General features: G+C 38.8%; 2 protein-coding genes across 2 annotated transcripts in view; one reads left to right on the forward strand and one right to left on the reverse strand.

Moving 5' to 3' along the window:
• adgra3 (adhesion G protein-coupled receptor A3) overlaps positions 1-19,048 on the reverse strand; it is a 30,044-nt gene extending 10,996 nt beyond the window's left edge. The window contains exons 1-3 of the mRNA XM_015008312.2: positions 18,064-19,048; positions 9,895-9,966; positions 3,632-3,703 (exon numbers count right to left, since the gene is read on the reverse strand). Coding sequence (XP_014863798.2) covers positions 3,632-3,703; positions 9,895-9,966; positions 18,064-18,269 — 350 coding nt within the window. The 5' untranslated portion in view covers positions 18,270-19,048. The remainder of the gene's footprint in view (positions 1-3,631; positions 3,704-9,894; positions 9,967-18,063) is intronic.
• A 3,126-nt stretch (positions 19,049-22,174) lies between these two features.
• gba3 (glucosidase, beta, acid 3) lies at positions 22,175-26,525 on the forward strand. The gene is made up of 5 exons (XM_015008313.2): positions 22,175-23,000; positions 23,762-23,986; positions 24,072-24,874; positions 25,130-25,253; positions 25,968-26,525. Exons 1-5 carry the CDS (start codon positions 22,946-22,948, stop codon positions 26,159-26,161), a joined length of 1,401 nt encoding a protein of 466 aa, XP_014863799.2. The 5' UTR covers positions 22,175-22,945; the 3' UTR covers positions 26,162-26,525.
• Positions 26,526-27,419: the final 894 nt, after the last annotated feature.

Raw genomic sequence — 27,419 nt, forward strand, 5'->3', positions numbered from 1 at the left:
TGGTTTCAGTGTCACTTGCTCTTGGCAAGTAAATGAACCTTAAATAGTCTTGAATTGTATTTCTTGTTGGCATTTAAAATCATTGGAAAAACCTCTTTCAGTCCAATCACCTGTGGAGGCGGGCCCCAGACCCACCAACACCTCTGGCGACAACCACGGAGAAGATACAGAAAATGGGAGACAAATTTGCAAGAGACTAAATTTAAACCTGTAAAATGTAATAAATATTCCTCCAGTAATGATTGAATTTTAGAATTGTGCAAAGCAAAAAAAAAAAAAAAAAAAAAAAAAAAATGAAGAGATGATACAAGAACAGACGTCTACCCAGCAGCTGAATTACACCCTGGAGTGCTTGAGAAGCGTAAAGTTATACCTGGAGAATGGCTGGTCGTCATATGCCAGCTTCAAAGCGTTTATTATTTTTATTATTGGTGTTTGTCTTCAAGGTAGCAGGCGGGGAATTCACAGTGTGAGGTTATTAGTTCCACTTGACAGAGAATGAATAACAGCCTGTTGCAGGCTTGCCAATTTGAGCGAGTATTGTGCGCCGTGCTAAGGACAGAGCAGGGGATGGAAAAGTGGAGGGTTTGAAAGAGGGGGGCTTTCCCTTCAGTTCTTTTTTTATTGCCTTGATTCATATTAGAAAGAAAGTTAAACAAACTTCACACAAGACGGGAGATCATAGTTACTGTAATCAGCCGCTATGTTTGGAATCTTACGAAATGTGCAAACCAGACCGGATCCCTCGAACGACGTTTTAATCACTGCTTTTAGAGATTGCAATGTAGCACATTAAGAGCAGGAAGGATGGTTTTTCAGCAGAGCACGTCAGCTGCTGCGTATGACATGCTGAGGAGAAGCAAAAAATAGCCTAATGTGATTAGGTCTGAGCAGAGCCAGTTCAGCTGTTGGAGGAATGCACATTAAAAAGGGGCTGCAGCCAGAAGGATCCACTGCAGAGCAAAATAAGGGTGTTGAAATGGATTCAAACTGGTGAAAATGTATCAGCTGTGGGTAACGGAAGGTAAAAGATGCAAACATGATGACAAGAAAGTGCACCCATATTACCCCCCCCCCCCCAACCCCACCCCATGGAGGGTAGCAGTTTGTTTTTCAACCTCATTTTAGTTCAATCTTAGCATGATAACATATATAATTTACACACTTTCAATCTAGATTCAATACCTGGAAAAAACCCCTGACCAGTTACACTTTTATTCATTTTTAAATGAATAACGCTTATGGCAGAAAAGTGGGAAAAAGAGGAGAAAGAGGAAAATTAGGAGAAACACTTATCTTAGAAAATATAAACACTACATTTTTGGGGTGTTAAGAATGTGTGATGTGATAGTTTAAACAGAATATAAAAGGAGTTAAGGAGTATTGCACAAAGTTTAGAAAAATCTGAAACTTGATAATTTCCTCCTGCAATCTGCAAATGCAGGGCATGTTTGGAAATCATTCTATGCACACTGTATGCAGAAAAACTGCAATCCAAAACCTCAGCAGCTTTTACTTTAAATCTCCTTTTCAATGGCCTTTGCCAAGACACTCGAAGCAGAGGTAATTTTAATTAAGAAACGCTGAAGGAGAGGGACAGATGGGGGAATTAAAAACCAGCTTGAGCCGAGAGAAAGAGCGAAAACATTATGAGCAAAATCTTCAAGCTTTTCCAAGACTTTCTGGACGGCGTAAACTTTGGCAAATATCATGAGCTACTTAGAAGCTGGGGAATTTTTCATCATTGCCAATTAATCCCTTTAAATTTTTCCAAAAACTTGGAGAAGACGCTTAGCTGCGTGTTCCATTTTTTGATTTTGACCCATCCTTGTAAATAAACTGAGACGGACCGAGGGCACAGTAAAAAGCAGTTATTTTTCGGTAAAAATCAGACTTCATTCTTAGCGAGCGCCTCCATGTGAGGTGTTGCACCTGCAAAGTGGTAAAAAAAAAAAAAAAAAGAAGAAGAAAAAAAAAGTTTCAGTTGCTGCTGATCTGAGAGCAGAGCGTGAATATACACCGAGAAGAAGAATTGGACAGGAAATGAGAGCAGGTCTGAACCAGGGAGCCGACTGCCTTCATGTTGAGCTCTTTATTGTTCCACAGCAGCAGCCAAGCTAAAGTTTGTGTTGGCAGGCGCTGGGTACTATCTGATGAATCCAACTCAAGCTGTGTTCCACCTCAGTCTCATGCAACTGACTCAGATGCACAGCTTTACACCCACGAGTCACAACGAGAACAGCTGCACGCCACCCAAGATTGGTTTTCCGCATTTGAATAAGATCGGGACATAAATACATTCAAGTCCTCTTCCCTTTATCAAAGCGCCTCTGGTAGAAGGCCAAAGAAAACAAAAGGCTAGAAATAGACTCCTGCTTCATGATGCACCTTTATCCTGGCAAAATTCCCATGCAGACCGTCACAAAGAGCAACTGAGAAGAAAAGGTGTTTTGCATGGGGTTCGTGCCCCACTTTTATTTAAAAATGATTTTCCCAAAAAAAAATTTGAAACATTTTTTAAGTTTGGCTATCAGACTATAAATGGGGCTCAGATGTTCCTACAGTGGCCAAGCTTTAAAAATTAATTAATAATAATAAAAAAAAGATGTCTTAAAACAGCCAATGTTCTCCACTGTCATTGCCAGTTCTTACAAGATTATCTCCAAAATGTGTTCTGGAAGGTGTGAGCACACATTTTCTACAATCGTACAAATGAACCAATCACAGATTTTTAGGCCAATTTCTAATCACTGATTCTGTCCAACCCTTCCATAAAGATTTTAGCAGATTCTGATTTGACAGACTGATCAAATGTAAAATCAAAAGTCAATTTCTACATGCTTCTCTGTAGCATAGTAAAGTCTCAAGTCTCCAGGCAACTCCAGGCTTCATGATGAAAACAGGCACTATATGACATGGATTACGCAAACTTTAAATGTTAAGAGCAACTCATTCTTATAAATTCTCATCTTTATGGAAATGGATGAGGGAATAAATGTCATTTTTCCAGTGAGTAAATGTCCATTTGATGATGGAACTGCAAAGATTCGGAAAACATTTACTTTTGCAGCAAACAACACATTTTAGGGCAAACCAGTTGGTTTGCTTCAAACGAAAATTTGATTTGCAAGAAGCTGGAAACATCTAGAACAGGCAGTAAAGGATTTGAGTTGTGGTATAATGAGTTGCAGACAGCTTTCGCATTAAAAACATTGGGTAACGATCACCAGTCTACAGGAGGTCAAGTGGTCGCATCATTCAACAGCTTGGTATGTGATGTTTATGCGTTCACAAGAGGGGTGTCATATCAGGGTATGACAATAATTTTGATTATAGACTAAATTTCGGCATCCTGTAATTTTAATTATTTACATACCCAGACAGTCACTGGTCTGTGTGCCACACACACTATGTGCCAACCAGGCCTCTTCTTCTTGGTGCTTAACTCTTTGTATCTATGAAGTCTGACTTTAGGGAAAATAAAAAAAATATATAAAATATTTTCTTTAAGATAAAATTCTCAAAAGACTTAAAGCCTGAAAGTCTGATCAATCCGCTTGAATGTGGAGTACACAGTCAAAATATTTGACTAACGAGTCAACAAAGGAACAGCAGATGCTCCGATACTCACAGTTTCTTCAGAGTTTTCAATCCCAGGAAAGCTCCCGGCTCAATACGACTGATCAAGTTGTTCCGCAGGTCCCTGTGGAGAGAAAGAAAAATGTTTTCCCCCCCATTAGATTGGAAGGAGTAGAAACAGCAATGACATACTTAATCATTTAAGTAAATCGTTTCAACAACATCATAAATGAACTTCTTACAACTGCTCAAATACTGATTCTGATATTCTGAGAGACCCAGCTACAGACTACAGCTGCTCCCAGTGGTTTAAGAAAAAAAAAAAAAAAAAACGCACCTTGTTGCCACGGTTATTTTATACAAATCATGTCAGGCAAAACAAAAAAAAAAGCACTTTAATCTGATTCTGAACAAGTCACGGTCATTTTTTTTCTACCATTTACTGATTAAACTGTAAATTTAATAACAGCTGTGTTGAGGCAAGGAGTCCCAGCTGAACAGGTCACCACACACACACACACACACACACACACACAATGACCAATGAGGACTGGGGTTCCTGCTTCTTACTTGTTAATATCTTAGTTTGACAGAAAAATCCCATATTTATTACTTGATTAAATAGGATCACAACGCATCAACAAACACTTAGTACACTGCATTTCACTTCACTTTTCAAACTCAACAATTTTGTTTGTTTTCCATCTAATGAAAATTATCTATAATTAAATCTTTGTACAGTAGGATGTGGGAAAACAGATGTAATTACCATTTTGTTGTTGTTGTTTCACTTTTTTCCCCTTTGATTGACTGATTAAAGCCAAAAACCAAAAAGAAAAAAAATATTACACAGCAGTAACATCAATAATTCTTGACAAAAACTCTATAATACCAGTATCTAATCCAGTTCCAGAGCTTTCCTTGGACATTTTCAAAACATGTCAACCACAGTTTTAAGGTTTTTACAGACATGAGCGGATAGTTTGGAGGTCAGGTCATAAAATGTGAAGGGAAATGAGTTCATAGAGGAACTAGGAACTTTAACTAGGAATTTTCCAAGATTGGAAAATTCCTAGTTAAAGGGTGCAGAAACAGACACCTATAATTAAAGGAGAGCAGGAGAAGAAAAAAACAAAAAAAAAAAAACGTTTCGCACTTTTTAATCCAACAGCAACCAGACCTCCCTCCAAACTCAAACACCTATCATCACTACACAACTGTTGTCATGACCTGACCCTCAAAGGCGTACTCTGGCTCGCTCTCTCTCCGTCTCACTCACACACACACACACCTGCTTCTCCCAGGGTTCAAAGGACTGAGGTCACAGAATTCCCGCGGCGCTCACCTGCGCCAGCACTGCCTCGTCACTCATTAAAGTGGAGGTAGAAGAGGCTCTCTACTCGCCACCTGAACCCACACAATGCACCGCTGGGTAACTCTGCCCGTTTGATGTCGACGGGCTGTCAACTACAGGTGGCTTCCAGACCACAAACGAGCCGTAGACAAAACATCTATTGCTCCAGAAAACTTTTGATGTGAGCAAGCAGAGATAGTATTCCAGCAAAGAGGTGCTGAGTGAGAAATGAGAAGAGGCAATGAAGAAATTGCTAATATTTTTTTTTTTTTTTTTTTTTTTTGGAAGATCCTCATAGCCAAGTCAGAACCAGTTGTAGTTTGTTTCAGTCTGTTAAGACTTTGCATTTGTTGCAATTTTAAGGAATCTGTTGTGGCAGAACTACACATAAAATTAAACCACATGCAACAAACCAAAAAATTGCAAATGAACCCAGATAAAAAAAAAAAAGAAAAGAAAATGGGGTTAAAGAAAACCCATGTTGAACCACTCCTATCTGCACTGTTTGATTTTCAAAGACTGAAAACTGCACATGACCGGGCATCTTTTCAGCCTATTTGCACAGAGAAAATGCGGCTTTTCTGGACATTCTCGCTTTGAAACAGCTGGCAGAGCATTAAAGCTGTGTTTCAAAAGTGTTCTTGAACTAGATCCAAACATAACAGTAGTTCAGCAACTGCTAAATGTTTTTAACTGTGTTCCTCTCTCATTAAAATAATGTTTTACTGACAAAAAGATTACCTGAAGCTCATTTCTTGAAATCAGTGGCTTGGCACGGTAACGAGCTGCAGCATGTGTGTTTATACATGAAATTCAGTTGTTCCACATCAGGCCGCTTTTATACAATTGTTCACTTCGCTCCGATTAGAAAACAAGGACAAGAGTCTCTGACTCTCAGAGTTATATTATATCCAACACAGCCAGTTTAAGCATTCAATTAAAAAGGAAAACTGTAAATGTATCAATAAGTCTACTTTTTAACCTCTGGAAAGTAGATTTCTAGTGTCATGAGGGTCACCTATGGTAATGTCACCCTGTGTTTAATTTTAAATAAAAATTTAGATTTATTGTGACAATGCACCAATATGAAAATTTGGGTTGATTCGATATCAGATATTAATACCGCTGTTATGGTCAAAAGCCAATGTTATGTGTGACAACACTGCATAATATCAGGAAAACATCTGATGTGTGACAAGGTTCATAAATGTGGCTATGGGTTGTGATACATGGATAGCTAAATTATCTTATTTATAAATTGTTATTTTATTTATTGATTAAGACTCCTAAGTACACAGAAAAAAAAAAAAAAAACATTTTTTCCCCCATCCTATATATACAAATTAATATGTTGGGCCAAAAATTGGCAGCAACATTTGGATCATATTTCTTTTATGTTTTGTGAAAAGTCAAAAGGATTACTCCATAGCGCATGCTAACATTGCTGATTAGGACTTCAAGATATTAGAAAATCTTGCTATTGTGATAATATAGAAGATATTGTGACAATGATACAGTATGAGATGTGGCATTTTCTCTCTCATCTGGGCATCCATCACTATATGACCTTTCGCCTATTGGGCGATGTCCTTTGTGTCCGATGGGAACGGCTGTCCAACAGCTAAATATAACAATAGCCTGTAAATACAAGCTTGTAACACTTGGAATATTGTAGCTAATAATTATTGCGCTCCACACAATACTTCTTGAAACTGATGTTGTGATGACTATAAATGTGTCATGTATTGTGCAGTCTGAATGCAGAATACCATTCGGGATACTTAGCAGCTCTACTCTATGATTTACTATCCAAACCAGTTGTGTTTAAAAAGCTGAACAGTACTGCAATAATCCCACAGATTTTTCTGTCAAAGTAAAATATATACGGAAAACTCCATCAACATGTTATTTACAGCAACACAAACAGCTTTTTCTTTCAGGATCCTTCTCATCCATCCATCTAGTAAGCTGTCCTCCACAGCACTGCTTTCAGAAAGAGAGTCGGAGGGAAACAAGGGGGATTCAGAGTGGCTTATAAAAACAAGCAGTGACATCTTTGGCCCCCAGCAGAACACAGGGGCCTCTAGAGTTACTTTTCAATTTCACGCAGAGAGCGGTGCAGACAGAAATCAATTCTCCACCCCTCTCTGTCTCAGGCTGCATTTAGCCACTCTAAATGAGGGAGCACTTCGTTGTGGACACAGGGGGGAAAAAAAAAAAAAAAAAAAAAAACAGAGGGTGAAAGTTTAGAGACCCAGCACACTCAGACAAAGTGATGGAGTTTTAGATTTTAGGCGGGAGTGCCGTTTTGGAGCATGCTCAGTGTGAATGTGTGTGTGGGAATCTCACGGCTGTCACCTCTGCCCTCGGCTTGGCCTCATTATAATCACAAAAGCAAGCAAACCATCGAGCAGGCTCAGCTCTCTGTCTGCAGACGGACTGCAGTAGGTTGGCTGGGAGGGGGGTTGCAATGAGACAAAGACGGGCAGAATAGCTGGCTATTCACAAACATCGCATACGAGAGCCTACAAGGCTTTCCTTAAGAAAGATCAAAGATTTTTATTTCACACATTCGGAGCAGACCCTCCGTTTTATCCTCAAGGTCTGAGCTTTGAAAACCAACCGCTCGGCCCCCAGGAGAGCCGTTCGGCTACACTGGAAATAATCAAGGCAGCCTTGTAAATATGTGATTGAGGAGGAAAATAATGAGCAAGAATTTGGAAAACTGCGACTTATGTAATTCATAGTGCCCATAGTGAAAGTCTCTCTAAAACAGGGAGAACCGCAGTCAGCTTTTGCTCGCTTTCCTCGGCAGCCTGAGCTTAAAGCAAGGAGGATCGTGCACTTAAAATTCCATATCAATGCACTCATGTGTTATTGTAGCCTTGGGTAAAAGTGGGGCCATTAATGGTCTGGTTATTTTATCTACATGAAGCCATTCCCGAGTGATAAATCACTGGTGGCCCATATGCTCAGGCTCAGGCCCAGAGCCACGTTCTGAATCTCCGTGTAGGAAGGAAGTACGGATTGTAACATTCCAGGCCGCAGCAGCAGAGTCGGATGACATGGATGATGTTTCTCAATCAGTAAAGGGAGCCAAGAGAAAAACCGACAGATATGTCAGAAACCACCCTGCGTTGGTCTAGGTCTTATATGCGTCTCTTGGGGAAGAAAGCAAATGGAGCATTGCGCCAACAAATTTTATGAATACCAACCGCAATGCAGTGCATAGTTGTGAAGTGGAAAGAAAATGACGCATGGTTTTCAAAAAATATTTATCAGAACCATTTTCAGTCTTTCAGAGTCTACTGTAAACTTGATCCCAATATTTTTCGCAAAATAGTTCAAGCTCCGTCAACCTGAGCTGTGGAACTCTGCAGCTCCCCCAGAGTTAACCGTGGCCCTCTTGGATGATTCAACCAATCTCTCCAGGAAGTTCAATGTTGCGAACGCAACTGCAAATGCAAATTCAATCAATCGTTCACAAATTTTGCGCAAACTTGCCATTTTCACCCGTCGTCACAACTTTCCCGCAGATCTGACCAATCACCTTCATGTTTTCTGCATTTCCTTATTTCCTGACCAATCACTGCAACTCAGCTGAATTTTGACCAGTCCCCTTAGCTCCCTTCTTATTTAACTTCCTGTTTCATCAGGTCTCTCGAAAGCCGAACCTGCGAGATGAAAGCATGTGCGACACTGAACGGTAACATCTGCCTTGTTTTTGTTTGTGGAAACCATTTTAAGTTGTTCTGTAAAATTTGTGCATAAAGTTCATGCTACCTTGAATGGCCAATATAGAAATGATTCTTTTGTACTTTGACAACTCCTCAGGCCACCCACTTCCCATTGACAAATAATGGAATCCCAGGATTATCCAAGCAGCTATTTATATTATAGCAACACTTCCTATAATTAGCCCCTTTCTACTTTGACCTCCAGTCTTCCTTAACTGACTGAACCTCAGAGCCGCTGGGTGCTTCATATTTTTTGGGACTTTCATATTCCATTGGCAGGATCCCAGCTTGTGTTTTGTGAATCCCTCCACTCTGCAAGTCAAAGCTTTTCTTGTGGAGGGATGGGTTACTTCTGTTGAGGCACTTTTGGATGAAATTTAAGGCTTTGACAATAAAAATGTGTCATCTGTTGGGTAAGGTTTAAAGATGCTTTCCACAAAAAAGTTTAGGTTTTCTGGAATAATCTTAATGTACAAAACAAATATGTTAAATTACATTTCAGGGACAGAAATGACAGATTTCACATTAACATTTGTAAACAAAACTAAATTACTTCTCATCACCTCACATACAGGCCACTTACTGTGTACCATTCTTCATTATTTTCCACTTTTACATCTTCTCCTACACTTTTAAAAGTTACACTTTTGGCTACGTTCAAGTGCCTAACATGATTAAAAACCAACTAAGTTTTTAAAAAAGGGGCTCCCATGTAAGCAGCCTCCACTGATTAGACTGAATAAGGTTGCTTCATGAATAAGCAAAGATTAGATTAGACATAAAAATTCTGATTTTAGGATGGAGTGTGCAGACATGCTCTCACTGGAGCCGTTACGCTGTCTGACAGCTCAAATATAAAACTCTTGTAAACAACATCTAGTTTAATTTCCCAAGTAAATATTACACACAAGACACCATGCTGCCATTTTAGTAGCAGACTCCGTTTACCATTTTCAGTATGTGCATGCAGGCAAGTTTTATAAAATCTATGGGTTTAAATGAGCAAAAAATTTTCCATCGCATCATTTACATGGTTTAAAGTTCCTTAATGAGATGCCAGCAAAGATGCAGAAGTGGCTGCATTGAGCACATATCGAAACACACTGAAAGTAGACCAACTGTGATCTTTAGTTGGAGTCCATTACTACAACTATGCTTTGCAGGGACATTCAAAAAGCAGATTATGATTCAAGTGAATTAATTCGACTCGGCAGCCATACTTACAACTTTTCCAACGTAGACAATCCGGAGAAGGCTCCATTTCTCAGTTCCTGGATCTTGTTGTTGTTTAGAATTCTGCGGAGAAAACAAAGATGGAAATTATCAAGCGAGAAAGGCAATTAAAACACAGCTGACTTTGAAAAACAGGATGCAACTCTCAGATGTGCGCTCCTGGTTTGTTATGCTGCAAGCATTTCTGTCAAAATAATCACACATAATGTTCAACTCATTAGCTGGAGGAAAACAAACGCCTCCTCGGAGCCAACCGGACACAGAAACCAAAACATCAGCAGAGAATGTGTGTATGAAAGTGGATTCAAAAGGGACGGAATGTCTTTTTATCAAATGGAGGAAGGATGGCTGCCTTTATCATGCTCATTTGAAGACAGTAGATCATGTGGAACATCGACTGTTCCATATGTGTAACCACTAGGATGCAACAATGACATCTCGCATTGCTAAAGCGTCACAATATTTCTTGGGATCTGGCTAGTTGCAGTCACCTCATGCAGCTGTAAAAGGTTCCTCTACTACTCAGTAGATAGTGACAGTGACAAACTGAACAAATCTTATACCGTTTCATTCTTGAGTTTTGTTCGTTACGCCCCACGTAAAGACTAAATACCTCTTAATAATATTTAATTTCCAAGTAAGAGGAAATCTCTTTTTTTTTTTTTAAATCTACATGTTTTTTTGGATGACAAACTGGATTCTACAAAAATAATTTGCTTCATGCAGTCAGCAATGCTGAGGTACAACAAACCAAGCTTTGTGTTCGGTTCAGTCTCTCTTAAAACTTCACCCGGAAGGGTGTTAAAAACCAATAGGCCAGAAATCCACAGCAGGGATTTGTGGTCAGAGTTTGTTTCTGGCCTGCAGGGAGGGAACATGCTGGTTAGTGACATGCATGTCGGCTGCACCCGCAACCTGAGGCAATCCTGGAGCTATTACAGGGCGTTGAAGGGGTTTCATTACCGGGGTTGGACAGAGGAAACTTGAAGGTTTTCTATTTTTCTCCGTAGGAACAAACAGTACTCGACTGTTAAATCCACAAACATTTGACAGTAGTATGTATTGGTTTTCTTGACATTTACAAAACTCAAATGCAAATGAATTGATGGAAGCTGTTTAAGATTATCAAACAAGCTTTAATCTTCAAAGAAAGAGGTAAAAATTAAAAAAAGGTCTAGGGACTAGATTATGTTATTCTTCTCCAAGATCAAGTGGACATGTAATGTCTGGTGATTCCGGAGTTTCTTTACGTTTAATAACTGGAGATTTCCCAAAAGTCATGCGGCCTAGTGTTGGCTTCTTTCCATCCTCCACCCTTTAAGTCTTTGCACGCCACCTTATCCAACCTTGTTCCTCATGACAGGGTTGTGACAACAAAATGCTGGGATCTGCTTTGACTGCAAAAAGAAAGTAAGCCTTTATGGCAAGTCTCATGTCTGATTTTTTTATCAATAACGCATAGCAAAAGAAAAAAAAATACCACTCATTTGACTCTCAGAATCTGTGGAAAGGAAGTCTGCACTCTATTCATCTACTTCTCTACAGACCTGTCTCTGCACGCCAGCCTGACGTCTCCAGACTCTGTTTACAGCGTAGGGAAGTTTTTTTTCCAGGTCAGCCCTCTAACAGCACAGAAGAGAGTCTTCAGGCATTTATAGTAAGTAAAACACACTTGGGCTTATGCCAAGAAAAATCTGCTAAATGATCCTGTCGACACACACATCCTGTGTTTACTTCTACAGATTTTTGTCAATCTTAAAGATGTTTATCAAAGATGTTATCTGTAAGTGTGCAATTTCCCCTACAGATTAATATAGCCTGGGTTTTTATCTTAGCTTAAAGCCTAAGATTAAAGGTCCCAATTGGTTTTTACATAATTTATGGTTTTGGTGACATCTATAGTGGAAAGCAATTAAAAATCCATGCAACATTTTCTTCATTCTTTTGATGTATAAATGTCCACAAGTATGAGTGTCTGTTTCATCTTCATCAGATTTTCTAAATATTTCCAGCTGCATTTCAGCTTAAGGTTTAGAGTTAATGCACAACATATATATAAATATTTAGAAATTCTTCTTGACCCCTTGCAATATATTTACTCCTTTAATGCGATGTTAAATGTCAAGTCAGTATCCAACTCTTCACATAATCCAAAGGTTTGGATTATGTGACTTTTGACCTGTTCAGATCCAAAAGCCTGGAAATGGCTGTGCACATTCAAATAAAGATATATTTGATTGGGAATATATCTGCAAAAACAAGCTATAAATGAGAAGCAAATACAATTGCCTATCATCTGTGTAAAATAAAAATAAATAAATTATATACTACACCAACATCAAAAAGAGCTGATTAGATATGATCTAGAACGAAGGATTTGAAATTTGAGCCAGACCAACATTAAGTGACTAAAAGAGCAGCTTTTGAACACAGGCTACAAAGTGGGATGAAACAAATATATTTATTAAAACTTCCCATCTCTAATTTACCACATCTAAAACTGTCATCAACAATCATCTTCTTTTAAATATATATTTAAAAAAATAACCTCACATTTCGGTTTCGTGAGGGGGAAAAAAAAAAACTGATGCAAAATATACAATTGTAAGCTAACTAAAGAATGACTATGCTTTCAAAAGGAGCGGGACGGAGAGAATGACGACCCTGCAAAATAAAAGCTCAGCTGGTCTGCAAACTGAATGGATATGCAGCTGTCAGTGCCTTGTCTTCAGGACTTTTTGGCTTTCCAATGCAAACACTGCAAAACCACTTAAGAACGACACAGGGGGACATTCCATTAGTGTGCACAACAGCATGGCAGAAACACTCCTAAAAAACAAATACAAGAGTGAAAGCACCTGTGTTCCCCTTGCACAAATACTTCAAAGACATTTGGAACAACGAAGCAAAACAAAGAGATGACGGACATGAAGAACGGTCCGACTCTACACAGATCTGAGTACAGTCAGTTTTATAGGTGAACTACGTGGAACCCAATAGGAAATGGTTCTTTATCCCCAGTTTGGCCAGTGAAACCAGTTAGTTTATAGCACCCCGATGAGCCGTTGCGCTAAGCGCACATTTCCCTGGGACGTTTCTCACATAAATCCTGCGCTGCTCTGCAGGAGATAAGACCAGGAGCACTTCTTCTAAAAAATCCAACCCGGTTGCTCTAGGGGAAGTGATCTTATATACGCAAAACCAGTCCTGAAAAGAAATATAAGCTGGATGAGTAAAGAAAGCTCAGACGGTTCCTGTGTGAGAGGCTATGGAGGGTGAAATAAGAACTCCTGCACACACCCGCCCACTCAAACTTTTCGACTCTCAGAGCTAAAGGCCAAATTGGAGCACTCGTAACTTAGCAGAGGGCCTCCTCTGGCATGGGTGGACAGGCCAGCTGTAAACACATTTGTGTCATTTCCTCTCGGATTACTAAGGCGGTCGAGTTCAGGGACTGCATTAGACTGCATTACTCAGGTTTTTGCTCTTCGTTTTGTCTCAACGCAAAGGACTCCAAAGCTGAACTGCAGTCAACAACTTCACACACCAAACGTCGGGGCAAAGCCACTCCATCAGTCCTTTACGTTGAGCGTCTTTGCGACTGCACAGGTACAAACTCGCGTGGGTAGATTTACAAGTTTTCTGGTACAACTCGAGGCTCGTTGTTTGTTAAAAGTGGAACGCCTGATAAGTGAAAACAGGAAATCGTCTGCGAGATGTGTGCCCACGGCTAATGAACGGGTCTCTGTTTACACCAAGAATGTAAGCTCTGAGGCGGGATTCATGCTTCCCAGTCGCCTCAACTAAGAAGGTTTTGTGACATAAAATTTTACCTTCTTTACGGTCAGGCCTCTCCACGGAGAGTCAGAGCAGAGATTTCTGTGACTGAGCTCATTGACGGCAAAGATAAAATCTGTCGTTCAAAAGGTGATGCCAAATGCACAGCAGTGTTGCAGAAAAAAAAACAAGAACTGTTGGGTTATCCATTTATGCACAGTTAATCCCAAAGCAATTCCGAATATCTAGAGAACGGGAAGCGTCGTCCCAATTCATCAAATGGCTATTAAAATTGGCCTCAAATCTATAAAACTGCATCAATAACCCTCATTTTGTAATCGGCAAAATAATCTCCCACTTAAATTTATTCATGTTTTTTTAATGACTAATCAAAAATTAACAAGAGTATAAAATTAACACTTAGTTGAGCATTTATCAACAAATGCTTTTTTCCTTGGTCAACGATTAAGTCACTGTGTTTCCCAGTTCTGTGGAAACAATAATTAAAATGACGCATCTTTTTGAACAGAAACTCCCAATTTCCAACATGTCAGTCAATGGTTTGCAAAATAAAAGTCAAAATACATCAACTCCACAAAATCTTGTACCATAATCGACATCAATATCACATCTGCAACTTTTGAAACTGGAATATACTTCATGCATATCGTATAAATATTTATGGCCAGCTAAAAAGTTAAAGAATAAATGTATAGTTTTAATGGTTGAGATACTAAAGTTCACAAAAAGTGGTGGGGATATTGTGATGATGGAAGAAAAAAAAAGTTAGAAATATTAGAGGTTTTTTTTTTTTTTTTTTTTAGATCAGATTATATTTTGGTTAATTTACCAAGTTACAAGAAAAGAAAGCAAAGTGAGACGATATTTTACAAACCAATAGTTTACGTAAAAAAGAAAGCAAATGCTGAAGTCGAGGCTTAATTTTAAATTATGTCTACCCAATATACAGCAATAATTTTTAGAGATGTGCCGATCAGGTTTTTTCCTGCCGATACCGATACCGATCACCCATGAGGGCCGATACACAGATACCGATCACCGATACCGATCACATAATTATTTATTTATTTTTTATCATAAACACTACCGGTTACATTATGTGGAAAAAGGAACCATGAATTCACCTTAATTTAGACAAACACTTGTTTTTAATAACTTTTTCCAAGAAGAAAACTAAACAAAACAGGCTTTGTGCAAATTGTACTGGTATTGATAATACTATCTTTAACAGACTGAAAACATATGAAGGCTCTGAAGAGGCTAAATAATGCAAAGAGCCGAAATAAAACCTCTCAACATTGCCAAGAAGTTCAAGTATAAAACTTAACATTCAAAGGCAAAAACAGGATCCATTACAATAAACAATCCAGAGTTACTGAATGAAAACTTCCTGATAGCATGGCGGCTAGCTGATTACTGCTAGCTCTGATTGGCTGTTTCTGACTCAGCGGAGTAATTATGCAGAACAGGGAGGAGATCGATTATTTTTTTAGAGATTATCTGTCTCATGTTAGGACAGCGAAAGTTTTAATATGTAGGTAAAATGTATTTTTTTAAGTTAGATGCTGCAGCTTTAAACAGAGGTTCGGTGTGAGAGTCACTACCAGGTGGAGCAGAAGCGAAGCTCCGTCTGTCAAATATTACTACCTGTAGCGTAGCAGCGGTTCAACAGCGAGAGCAGAACCAGCGTCTGACATCGCAGCTCGAAGACTTAAATAATTTTGCGGGTTATTTGTTTAGCTTTCTGACCGTCATGCTAATCCAGGTGAGTGTTTGTAGCTGTGCGCTGCTTTACCTGCTATCTGATCCTCCGTATGTCTTTTTTACTGCAGTGAGCCTCGATGTAGCCAAACTCCGTCAAGTATGTCATTGTTTTTATGTCGTATTAGCTTCGTTGTGTTGATGCATTTTTGACGTGCTTCAATTTTCCCCACAACACGCAAACTTCCCCATTCACTCAGTGCGTTATAGTTCCACATCGCTTAGCATTTGTTGTTGCGCGCTTGCGCAGAGTGAAGGAAAGAGGAGACCAGCTGCACAAGCAGGCTGCGAAATGAGAAGCAGGTGATCGGTATCGGTAAAAGAGACAATGATCGCCGATCACCGATCATGCACTTTTTCACGAAAATCGGCCCGATTATGATCGGTGACCGATCGATCGGCACACCTCTAATAATTTTCTAGTGTCTAGAAAATTAAAAAAAACTACACAGTGAGTTTATATCCACAGACAAAGTGAAAAAAGCTTCATAGTGCGAGACAGAAAAGCAACGACAGACCATTTTCAAGGTTTCCACGGCAGCTTTGACTTTTATGCAAAGTTCAAACACGCAGCGGTATCCAGATCACGGTCAAGCACGGTTGAACTCTACACATCCAGAAAGTTAACTGATTTTAGAGGCTACGTATCATCATTAAATGAAGTTCATGTAAAATATTTTATTATGTAAACAACAAAGTCAGTTGTATTTGAGCTACTGGTTGCATTTTAAAAAGTTGAGGAAATAACAGTGCTTATTCCTGTGCTCCTTAATGAAATTATTTATGTTGTCTTTTCAGTCTTAAAGTCTTTACCAAGTCATGGACAACCAGTCAGACATCAATATGTCTCCATGGTAACTAGATGATTAAATCTACTTAGGTAAACACGAGTAAAAAGAACAAGATATTTGAGCTGCACTGAAGTTCAGGAGCTTGGCACGAGTTGAAATTTTCAATTAAAGAAAACCCATTTCTGGTGGAATGAAGCACCAACAGCAAATCTACACAAAACTGTGTCCTACAATAAAGTCAGATTGTAAAGTCAGAAACAAAAGTTTACAAAATGTAGTCAATGTAAACACAAGCAGCACTTTGAGGTGACTTGTTAATGACTGTTAAACACCAAAGAAAACCCCCCGTGGCAGTGACAGAGAAAGGTAGTCGCACTGAAAAAGTATAAGGTCTGTTTTTACAGACAGGCCAGGTGTTCAGCTCCACCCAAGTTCACACCAGAGGGAGCCTATTCCAGCTTATGTCCGGTTCCAGAGGAAGGGAAAAGTGGCTTCAGGCACCAGTCTAATTGGCAAGTGTCAGTGTTCCTGCAAAAAAAACATTAATTCACTGCTTCTGTGCAGAATTAAAAATCTACAAATGTGTGTGTTCTGGGTAAAACAACAACAAAATTCACTTAGAAAAAAAAGTCATCCAAGAAATCCAATATATATGGTATATGTGTGTGCAGTGTGTGCTTTAAGCCCACAGCCAATAAAACATCAGGAAAAATGAAAGTAAAAACAAGACTTAGTACTGCTCTAAAGGAGTATAAGCATGCTGCTTACTCAGGTGTGTGCTGTCAAGAGCTAAATCTGAAAATAATCCTACCATAGTCTGAGTCACATCCTGATGTAAAAACCCCACAAGGCTTAATTCATGACTTGTAAGCTCTTGTAAATGCCTCATAGATGGGGTGTCGCATGAATTCAGTAGCATGAGTGGAGGTTGAAAGGTTGAAAGGTTTTTGCACTACCTGAACTTCTCCACATCTTGTGTTTTCAATAAATTTATTGAGATTTGATGAGACAGACACAAAGTAGTGCATATTTGTGTAGCGGACGTAAAACGATACATGGTTTTGAGGATTTTGTACCAAGAAAGCTGCTGTGCATCAATACTTTGAAGAACCAACTACTGCAATTACAGCGTTTTTTTTTTTTTTTTACATTTTTGATGAATGTCTCTAGCAGGTTTACATATCTAGAGGCTGAAATGTTTGCCAACAACTTGTGTAAGAGAGCAGGAGTTCAGTCAAATTGGATTGAATGACATTTCAACTCTTAACAGCACATTCTTAATTGAATTTTTGATTTGGACTTTGACTTGGCCATTCAAAGACTGATCCAATCTAAACTTATCAAGCCCCGCTTGAATGTTTGGTGCTGTTGTCCCATTGGAACAATTAATTAACATTCCCTTGACATTCTCCATAAGAGCCAAACTTGTGACATGTAGAGCTAATAGTTGTTCTGGGACTCTTCCCAGAATAACGTTCTTTTACAACTTTAGCACTTTACTATCAGTGTTCCCTCATTTTCATGATGCTTTTTATTTACTAAAGGTTCTCTAAAAACCCTACGACCATGACATAGCAGCTGCATTCATACTGAGATTAAATTACACACAGGTGGACCTTATTTTCTAATTAGTTTGCTCATGGAGAAGGCTGGATCTACTGGTTAGATTTGAAAGTGTTAACAGTGAAAGAGGCCGACAAAGCGACAATTTGACCATTTTAATTGTAAAAAGTATATCGAAAATATGTTTTAGAGATCAATAACGACTACAACAGAAGTGTGTGGGTGTTTTACAGTGACTGAAACTCACAGTATGACTGTTCTGTTGGGGAAGGAGTCAGCAGGCAACACCTGATGGAGCTCCATGTTGCTGCAGACCACCTTCCTGTCGGATGCCGGGCTTTTCCCCCCGCTCTTCGGCCCTTCGTCGGAGGTTTTGCAGGCGAACGGCACCGCGGAGCCACGGAGGCCACTCAGCAGCAAAACCACCACCAACTGCAGCCAGTCCAGCCTCATTTCTTTTCTTTTTTTTTTTACCCCCTTTTCTTTTTCTGTAACCCCACACACGACTAGTGGAAACCCGGCTGCTGCATTTGGTAACGAGGAGGAATGCTCTGGTACTAAACAGGGCGAAGGAGCAGCTTGGACGGGGCTAACAATACAGAAACCTCAGCCAGTGTGTTGTTTGGCTCCAACGAGCCTTCCTGCTCCATTTCCCGCAAGGTTTTTCCTCTTCGCTCGACGCTGCTCCAATCCGACAGAGGTGTGCTTCTTTGTTGGAAGGGAGGGGGGCAGACTCATTTATAATTCCCATTCCATCCTGGTGTGGCGGTCATTTTATTTGGACTGTAAAAAGCTAGACGACCTGGTAAAAGGAAAATTCTCGCAGGTTAGAGCCCCTCTTTGTTACCCATACAGTCTGTGTCCAGGTCAGAGTGCTGTCTTCCAGGGGAAGCAGCTGAACACACATTCCAGGTTATCCACTCAGGAAATGTCTTCGTGGTTAAAAAAAAAAAAAAATCAACTTCCAGGCGGTTTGATTAGCTTTCTAATCAAAATACTAAGTCAGCGTTTACTTTAAACAAGAAAATACTCCGACAGCAGACTTGGACAAGTTCTTTAACTCCGGAATAGTTTTGAGGAAAAAACAAAACGCTAAAAACTGCTTTTAAAACAAAGACAAGTCGACATAATTCTTTGAAATGAGTCATCCACACAAAGTTCGGTCCTTATCTCTTCTTCGTCCTGTCTCGGTGTTCCACTGTGATCAATCATAGTCAGATTCCAAACTATATCCGGTCGGCCTTTCAGAGTAAAAGCAGGAGTGGAACTAAATGGTCCTTTACAGATAAGCTTCCGTAACAAATCATGAACTTCAATTTTTAAAAAAATAAGTTTCTCATGAAATTTGTAATACAAGACTGATGAAAAATTACACCATCCAGAATAGCCACAAAAAATCTGGCTGTTCAGAGTTATATGGTCTGCACTTGTATAGCGCTTTACCAAGTTCCCGAAGCCCTTCACACTACATTCATTCATTCACACACACATACATTCACAAGCTGATGTTTGTGGGATACTGGATTGTAGCCACAGATGCCCTGGGGCAGTCTGACAAAGGTCAGGCTGCCATTCAATGGGGCATGGGGCCCTTTAACAGAGCAGGGACCAAACTGGCAACCAATTGTAGGATGAACTCCGACAGTTGCCCATATGTCAAGCTCTTAAAGAGAAGAGGATTCTGAGGCAAAGGGGAAAGTAAATGTAAATATCAGTAAATTGGGGACAATGGCAGGATACTGAAGAAAAATATGTACATTTTTGAGTTTGAAGAAAGTTTATTAAGTCATTTAGCAAATAAGTAAATTGAATACATTAATCAAATAATTTTATTAATCCTAGCCAGCCAAGAGGGAAGCTTTAGTTTGAGTTTGTGTCAGACATAGAAAAGGTTACGTTTGTTCTTTTAAAGCACATATCTGCTTTCAGCTGTACCACTGATATAACTTATCTTCATTTTTTATACATTTGCTGACATAATTTGATACATTTCTCAAGTAAACCCTGGAATTAAGTTTAAATTCAGAGTTTATATATATATATATTTTTTTTTTCTTCAAAATTGAACCAAAAACCAATAATTGAATATGATATAGATGTGTTTGCTTGTGATAACACAATCCTTTGTAAGATTTCACTCAAGAAACTACTGGTTAAACGATTGACAATTTGTTAAAGCTAACTAGTTAAAGCTAGCTAACTGGTTGTCAATTTAAAAAGATTGCTACTGAAAGAAAATCTGTTGGATTTGGAAATGATATAGGGGGATAAAAATAAATTCAATTAAATGTACTGTTGTAGCGACAGTGATTTGAAAAATGTAGTCCGCTTGTAGATTAGTAAAGTAATTGCTATTTGTCGCTCTTAAATATTAAAGTGCTGTGGGTTTTTTTTTAGATCAGTTCTGCTTAAGATCTTGATTCTAGTAACCTTGGAGTAATTTCCTCTTGGTAAGGATTGTAAAATCTAAACCGGCTCTCCAAAAAATATGGTTAAGCCCCGTTAATTTATGATTTAATTAAACATGGACTGTTAAATTTTCATTTTGAGTCAGATTGTAAAAGACTATGACCTTTATGAAATCATGCTTTTTTTAAAAAAGAAAAAAGCCAGGAGTAACTGTCCACATCTACACTTCTCTTTAACCAGTTCATAAAATCCTGAAGACAACTCTCTCCATGTTTAAGGTCAACTTTCTGAACTTTCACTCAACTAGAAGGAATTTTCATGCTTTTCGTTTTGGTGCCTCGACTTGAACAACTGATTCTTTATCTGCTCCTGCTCCTCCCTTTTGTCTGAGTGCAAAAACAGGTTCTGTCTAGCCTGCTGTCGCCATGACAGATGAAGTCACATGGGGTCTTAAAATCCCAGACTCTGAATGCAAAGAATAGGGGAGGAGAAACATTAACTGATACTGTTTTGATAGTTCAGGCTTTTTTTTTTTTTTTTTTTTTTTTGCACTGTGTATTTTCTTTTGTTATGCTCATGCTTAGTTGATCCTTAAATCCACAGAAATGTAAAAAAGTGGACAATACCGAACCAATACTTTCAACTCCAGGATGTATGAGCCTGAAGATTCAGCTTTGATCACACAATGTGACAGAATAAACTGTACCTTATTGAAGTATTTATACACTTCTAGCCTGTTAAAACGTTCTCAGTTAACCACACAATTATGTGTACTATAGTGTGCTTTTATGTAGTAAACGAGCACAGAGCAGTGCATATAGTGGAAGGGAAATGACACCTGGTTGTTTTCAGATTTATTTACAAATGGAAATCCAAGAATTGCAAGGAATATTTTTGTTCTTTCAATTTGTAAAACCATCATTCGCTGCAACTACAAGTTACTTGAAGATGTGTCTCTACCAGCTTTGTACACTTGTCAGATTTAATGGACATTATCAGTTTCCCACAATTGCCACACAATCTTAAAGGTGCAGACTTTGACTGGGTCATTCTAAAGCATACGAGTCTTGCTTAAGACTGTTGACATGCTGGAAGGTGAACCTCTGCCCCTGTCTCAATGCAACCATGTCTAGCATCTCTGCCTCTGCTATAGAAACTCATCCCCAACAGCATGATGCTGCCACCACCATGTTTCATGTTGGCGAGAGGATGTCCAGGGTAAAGTAGTTTTGATACATGGCTCAAGTCAAATGGAAATGGGTTTGTGTTGCCTTACTCTCTCTCTCATGCATCTGGCTTTGATGTATCTCACTCTGTTAAAACTGTTTTTCTCTTATTACCATTTCAGTTGGAGCTTGGAATGAATATTAAACAAAATTAAACAACTGTTGCAATTCATTCACCCCGTAGATTGATTTTTAGATTTGAACACTGTTGGACTAAACTAATTTATTTAATATAATCTTAAATGCTTAAACTGAGTGTGCAGCCTTTCAAAATGTTCTAACATGACTTTAGTTGTAGACAATGCAAATAAACTGAACATAATTAAGATGAAATGGTCTTTGAAATCTTCTATTTTTATATAGTCAGAAAAAAAATTTACATACAAATATTAGGCACACTATTTTAGATTGGCTGATAGTATTGCTACAAAAAAAAGAGTAAAACTAAATTAATATGAAACCTGGTGTGTCCCCTTGTGGGCAGAGGTTGCAACCTCTACTGTTTTTTTATTTATTAGTATTTAATGACAGTTAATTAAATGGCATTTTATTAAATTGATAGTTGCCTGCAATTTTATTGATTAAAAACTCGCTGCATTTTATAGCTGTAAATATGACTTAAAAGTTAAATTCAACACTTGTATGTGTTATCTATGACTAATCACACTACTCATAGCTGCTTTATTTTTATTGCTGCTATTGTTAACAGTTCCTTATCGTTTCTCATTTTTATTTTTACAACCCTGTTTTAATTTTTTTATAAATTATAATGTTTTCTGTAAATAAAGTTATATGCAACTGTGACAAAACAGCTTTTTTTTTTTAGGATTTTTTTTTTTTAAATTATAAATCTAATCGAGTTTAGTTTAACACGTAATTGCGATCAGACCCATTTACGTTGGTCCATGTGATTTGTGACCACATCCCATATGGGAATTTTGACTCTTTTTACGATCTGTAACATTCGGTTCACCTCAGCAAAAACAGTTAACCGTCTAATCTGATGGAAGTATCCTGGTTTCTGAACATGACTTTGTGGTTTGAAATTTTAAGTAATTTATTATTCCAGCTCATCCTTTGCTACTTATTGTTTCCTATGTTTCTTGGGGCATGTTTATGATAAAACTTGACAAAAGGTTACTTAGTAAGATTGCAATCTTTCCAGCTCAGAATGAGAGAAAGATAAGCCGACAAACACTAAATAATAAACTATACAGTGAACAAATGCAAGGCTGCAGCAGACAAGCATTCCGAGAACCTTCGGATCTAATCGTTCACCCGAAAGAGTGAGCACAAATAGCCGGCTCGGCCACCGGCGACACAGAGCTCTTCCTGCGACAAAAACGACCGTATTGTCCGATTGAGACCAGCGTAGTATTCTCCAACAGACAATGAAGGATAGACGACACATTTCTACGTATATTACTGGAAGATATATCCGGTTTTAAACGATATAGGCCAGCGAGATAGAAAGAGTACGGCAGCTAAGAAAACATGTTCCCGCGAGACTTTGCTTGGGGAGCGGCAACATCTGCGTACCAAATAGAAGGTAAACACAGCCACGAGACTTTAACTTTGTTCTAGCTGATTAGGTTTTGTGAGAAATTCAGTTTAAGCAAATACAGGAAGCTAAATGCATGTAGGTCTTTATACCCAGGCTGATATACATTCAACTTATTAAAAGGAGCATTCAATTAATGAATTTCATGGGTTGTATACGAAAGACTGCAAAATCTGGTCTGTAACGTTACAGTTGCAATAGAATCATCAGAGTCGAGGAAGAGTCTACTTTATTTATGATGCACTTTTAAAAATACAGGTTGCACGACGTGGTTCGCAGCAATGATTGGAGACAGCTAGTTTTTAATATAAAATTATAGTTCACAAAATAAAACCACAAACTTGTCTTATAAGACAATAAGATAATTGTCTTATTTTGTATTTTAATAAAGTATAATTTAATTAAATAAAATTCTAAGATTTAAAAAAGTAGTTTTGTGAATAAAATAAAAGTGGATATTAAACACATTAAGCTGAGATGTCAAATTGCATCCAAGTAAATTCAAATAATTGCAATTGCAAGCTGCTTTATAGGACCAACAGATGCAATAATGTACAGAAATATACAATCATATATGTTCAGTCATTAAAACTCAGTTCAGTTCCATTTTATTTCAGTTCAGTTCCAGATTTTATTTTGGCTATAATCACATTCAATTTACTATACAAAAAACATACTTTTAGAAGTAGTTTCTTTTCATGTTAGCACCTTCAGTCCCTCCTTCTGTTTACATGTATGTTCTGGTTTAGGTGGATGGCAAACTGATGGAAAGGGACCAAGTATTTGGGACACATTTTGTCATGAAGAAGGTCGAGTTTTTGGAAATCAAAATGGAGATGTGGCCTGTAACAGCTATGAGCTGTGGGAGAAAGACCTGGAATGCATCCAACAGCTTGGCCTGACGCACTACCGTCTGTCTCTGTCTTGGGCACGCCTCCTGCCTGATGGGACGACGCGAAATGTCAACCAGAGAGGTAACACCGTGCTCTTAAAAGGCCGGTAGCAGAATAAAACCCAACTCTAAAGAGGATGATTTCAGTATATCCGTCTCTCCAACAGGTGTGCAGTACTATAACAGAGTGATTGATGATTTACTGGCATGCAATGTATCCCCAATGGTCTCTCTGTACCACTTTGACCTGCCCCAAGCAATTCAAGACGTTGGAGGCTGGAAATCACCTGGAGTAGCAACTCTCTTCGATAACTACGCCAAGTTTTGCTTCCAGACGTTCGGGGATCGGGTTAAACTCTGGATCACCATCAACGAGCCACAAGTGTGTGCCAAACTAGGTCACGAAGTTGGTATCCATGCCCCTGGGCTGAAAGAAAAAGGCACCACTGCTTACCTGGTGGGGCACAATATGCTGCGAGCTCACGCCATGGCCTGGCACAGCTACAACTCCACGTACAGGATAACGCAGAATGGTGCAGTGTCTTTGGCCCTCAACAGCGACTGGCTTGAGCCTTTAGATCCAGGTCGTAGCGAGGACGTCACCTCTGCTGAACGTGACCTCATCTTCACTCTTGGGTGGTTTGCCTGGCCTGTGTTTGTTACCGGAGATTATCCAGAACTGATGAGATCTTCCATAGAAACTCAGTCCAAGATGATGGGATACAGTGGCGAGTTGAGACTCCCCAGGTTTTCAATCGATGACCCTCCCATTTTAGGAACTGCCGACTTCTTTGCACTGAACTACTACACGTCCAGGAAGGTCAAGTCAGGAGGATGCAGCGAGCAGATATTGAGTATGAAGAGGGACTTGGCTGCAGAAGAGGTTTTAGATCCATCCTGGCCCATTTGTGGGGTGTCATGGTTGGCTGTTGTCCCAAATGGCTTAAGGAAACTTCTTAAATACATAAAGGTAAAATAAAACTTCATCCCTTTCAATAATCACCTTCAGAAGCACAATAATGCCTCATTAGTGCTGTCACATTGTGTGAAACGGTTACTTTGTTGGGAAAAAGTGTTTGCAAACGAGCAATTTCCTGCAGTTGTGCCTCGTCACAGGCCATTAGCTTGAACCTGGCGCTGTTAAAAGCAGCCAATCTGTCTCCTCTGAATGCCTGACAACCGTGATGCCTTGCTTGACAAAAACATTTACCCTGTGACTTTCCAGGATGTCTTCAACAACCCGACAATCTACATCACGGAGAACGGTTTCGCTCAGGTCGGCCCGCTGCAAATTGAGGATGTTGAACGATGCAAGTTTTACAAAAGCACCATCTTGGAAGTGGCTAAAGGTAGTATTGACAATTGCTCTGTAGTGAAGAAAACATTTTTCAAACCAGTGAAAAAAAGTGAATTGGAGGAGTTTAGTTAAGTTGTGGCATGGAAATTAAGTTTGAGAGTATATCTTGCAGACTTTTCAAGTATTCCCCAGTAAGTGTTTACACACTGTAGTGACAGTATACTTGAACTCAGTTTAGTTTTAGTTTTTGCTGAAAGATCTTAGCATATTTCTTTAGCAACACCCAGAATTCACATGATTACATTTTTTCAATGTCTTGTGCTGATTTATTGAAATCAGGGCAGCCAATGGTCAGTTTATTTATTTATTTATTTATTTATTTTTTTCATTTTTGATCCTTAACTATAATATGTTTAGGTCTGTACAATAATAGAAAAAAGCTGTGGTACAGTCCAGTAGCAATATGCAACAGTGGCATTGCAATTACATATTTTCAGAATATTGTGCAACTCTGTATATTCTAAAACTTCCCAGCATGCTCTCTGCATACAATTATCTAAGTAATTATATATATTCCTGTCATATATCCTAAAATTACATGGTGATCGTCTTCTGACTTCACCTATGAGTTTATGAGTCACTCATAAACTCATAGGTTTATGAGTGACTTCACATTCACTCATAAACCTATGAGTGAATGTTTAATCAAATAATATAAAGATTAAAAATACCCATATCTCATGTCCCTCTTATGTTTTGTGTTTAGCTATAGAAGAGGATGAGGTCAACGTCCGTGGGTACTTTGCATGGTCACTGATGGACAACTTTGAATGGGCTGATGGATTCAGCGCTCGTTTCGGCCTGTTCCATGTCGACTTTTCCGATCCCGAGCTGAGACGAACCATCTACCAGTCTGGGAGGGAATATGCAAAGATCATCTCAAAATACAAATCTGTCTGACCCACGTGAGAAGGAGTTGGCAAAGTAGATGTTAATGATTTTTTTAATGCAGACTATTACAGCAGGGTGACTAAGAAATACAAGAAGCATTTTGTAAGTGAGGAGTTTAAGGTACAGAAAGTAAAGATTCGTTGAGCTCTTATGATCCCACCTTCCAACTCTATGATTTTGGAGATCTATCCTGGTATTATTGGGGGTCTATGTATATATTTGAGATTTTATGTGTAGTTTTTAACATAAATTATAATTTTTAACATTATAATTTATGTTATATTGTAATTAACATAAATGTTAGTTTTTAAGAAAGTAAGAAAAAAACAAACACAATGGTTGAAAGAAATTATTAAAATCCTCAAATTAATAACAGTGTTGCAGACTGTTATATTTATTGCACCCTTCACATGGCTTCACAGGTTCCGTCTGCTACAAGTCTACACTATACATACACCCAAGCGAATCTAATCTAAGATTAGTTCATTTTCTAAAACCTGGTAAATCCAACAATATAGAAGAATCAACATGCTTTTCCCTTGGAGATTTAAGAGCCTGCTGTATCTATTTGCCATATAGATTGAGAAGGGCATATTTAGTAAGAAAGAGTAAGAGCTTTTATAGAAATCAGGACGCTGATTGCATCTGTGAGGCTACACTGCCACCTTGTGGTTCAGACAGAAAGTACAGCTCAGAATTCAACCCCTCAACTCCTTGTGTCACACTTCCCAATATTGTGTGCGACATGATGTAGTGATTTATGACGTGTTGGATAAACAATACACAAGTGAAGCGGCTCTCTAACCACAATACATCTTACATTTACCACAATTAATATTAAGGCTTCAATGTGAAGGAAAATGCCATTTATATTCTGAGTAGAGAGGGGGCGGGGGCTATGTTTGCATTAATAAGCATGGTGTGTATCGTGACATCCAGTTGGCTGTGCTCATCGTTTTCAACAGCTGTGAATAATACCCTCGTGCCCCGTTTCCATCTACGTCAAGACAAGTGAGAATCTCTTTTGTCTTGTGATGACTATAGTGGAAACATGAATAATGCTGGTGCTGCTGTGTGCATCACGATTTCTTTGCAGGATGACTTGAGGACAAAGTTGAGCCACATGTAGTCTTTCAGCACTACGGTAATTAGCACACCTGAAACCTGATCTTGAGAGGGACTCGATCAACTGTGATGTTTTTTTTCAAGGTTTGAAAAATGCCAAAAGAGTGCTTTCGTTTGATTTTTAAATTGCAAGACAAATATA

This window comes from Poecilia mexicana, unplaced genomic scaffold (genome assembly GCF_051168715.1).
Source record: "Poecilia mexicana isolate PSO_F unplaced genomic scaffold, ASM5116871v1 scaffold_18, whole genome shotgun sequence".
Lineage (NCBI taxonomy): Eukaryota > Metazoa > Chordata > Actinopteri > Cyprinodontiformes > Poeciliidae > Poecilia > Poecilia mexicana.

Bases quoted from the DNA above. Each gene is read 5' to 3' on its own strand.
- gba3 (XM_015008313.2), top strand. From the start codon at position 22,946: ATGTTCCCGCGAGACTTTGCTTGGGGAGCGGCAACATCTGCGTACCAA. The intron at 24,875-25,129 runs GTAAAATAAAAC...GTGACTTTCCAG, and splicing joins AACTTCTTAAATACATAAAG to GATGTCTTCAACAACCCGAC. The intron at 25,254-25,967 runs GTAGTATTGACA...TTTTGTGTTTAG, and splicing joins CATCTTGGAAGTGGCTAAAG to CTATAGAAGAGGATGAGGTC.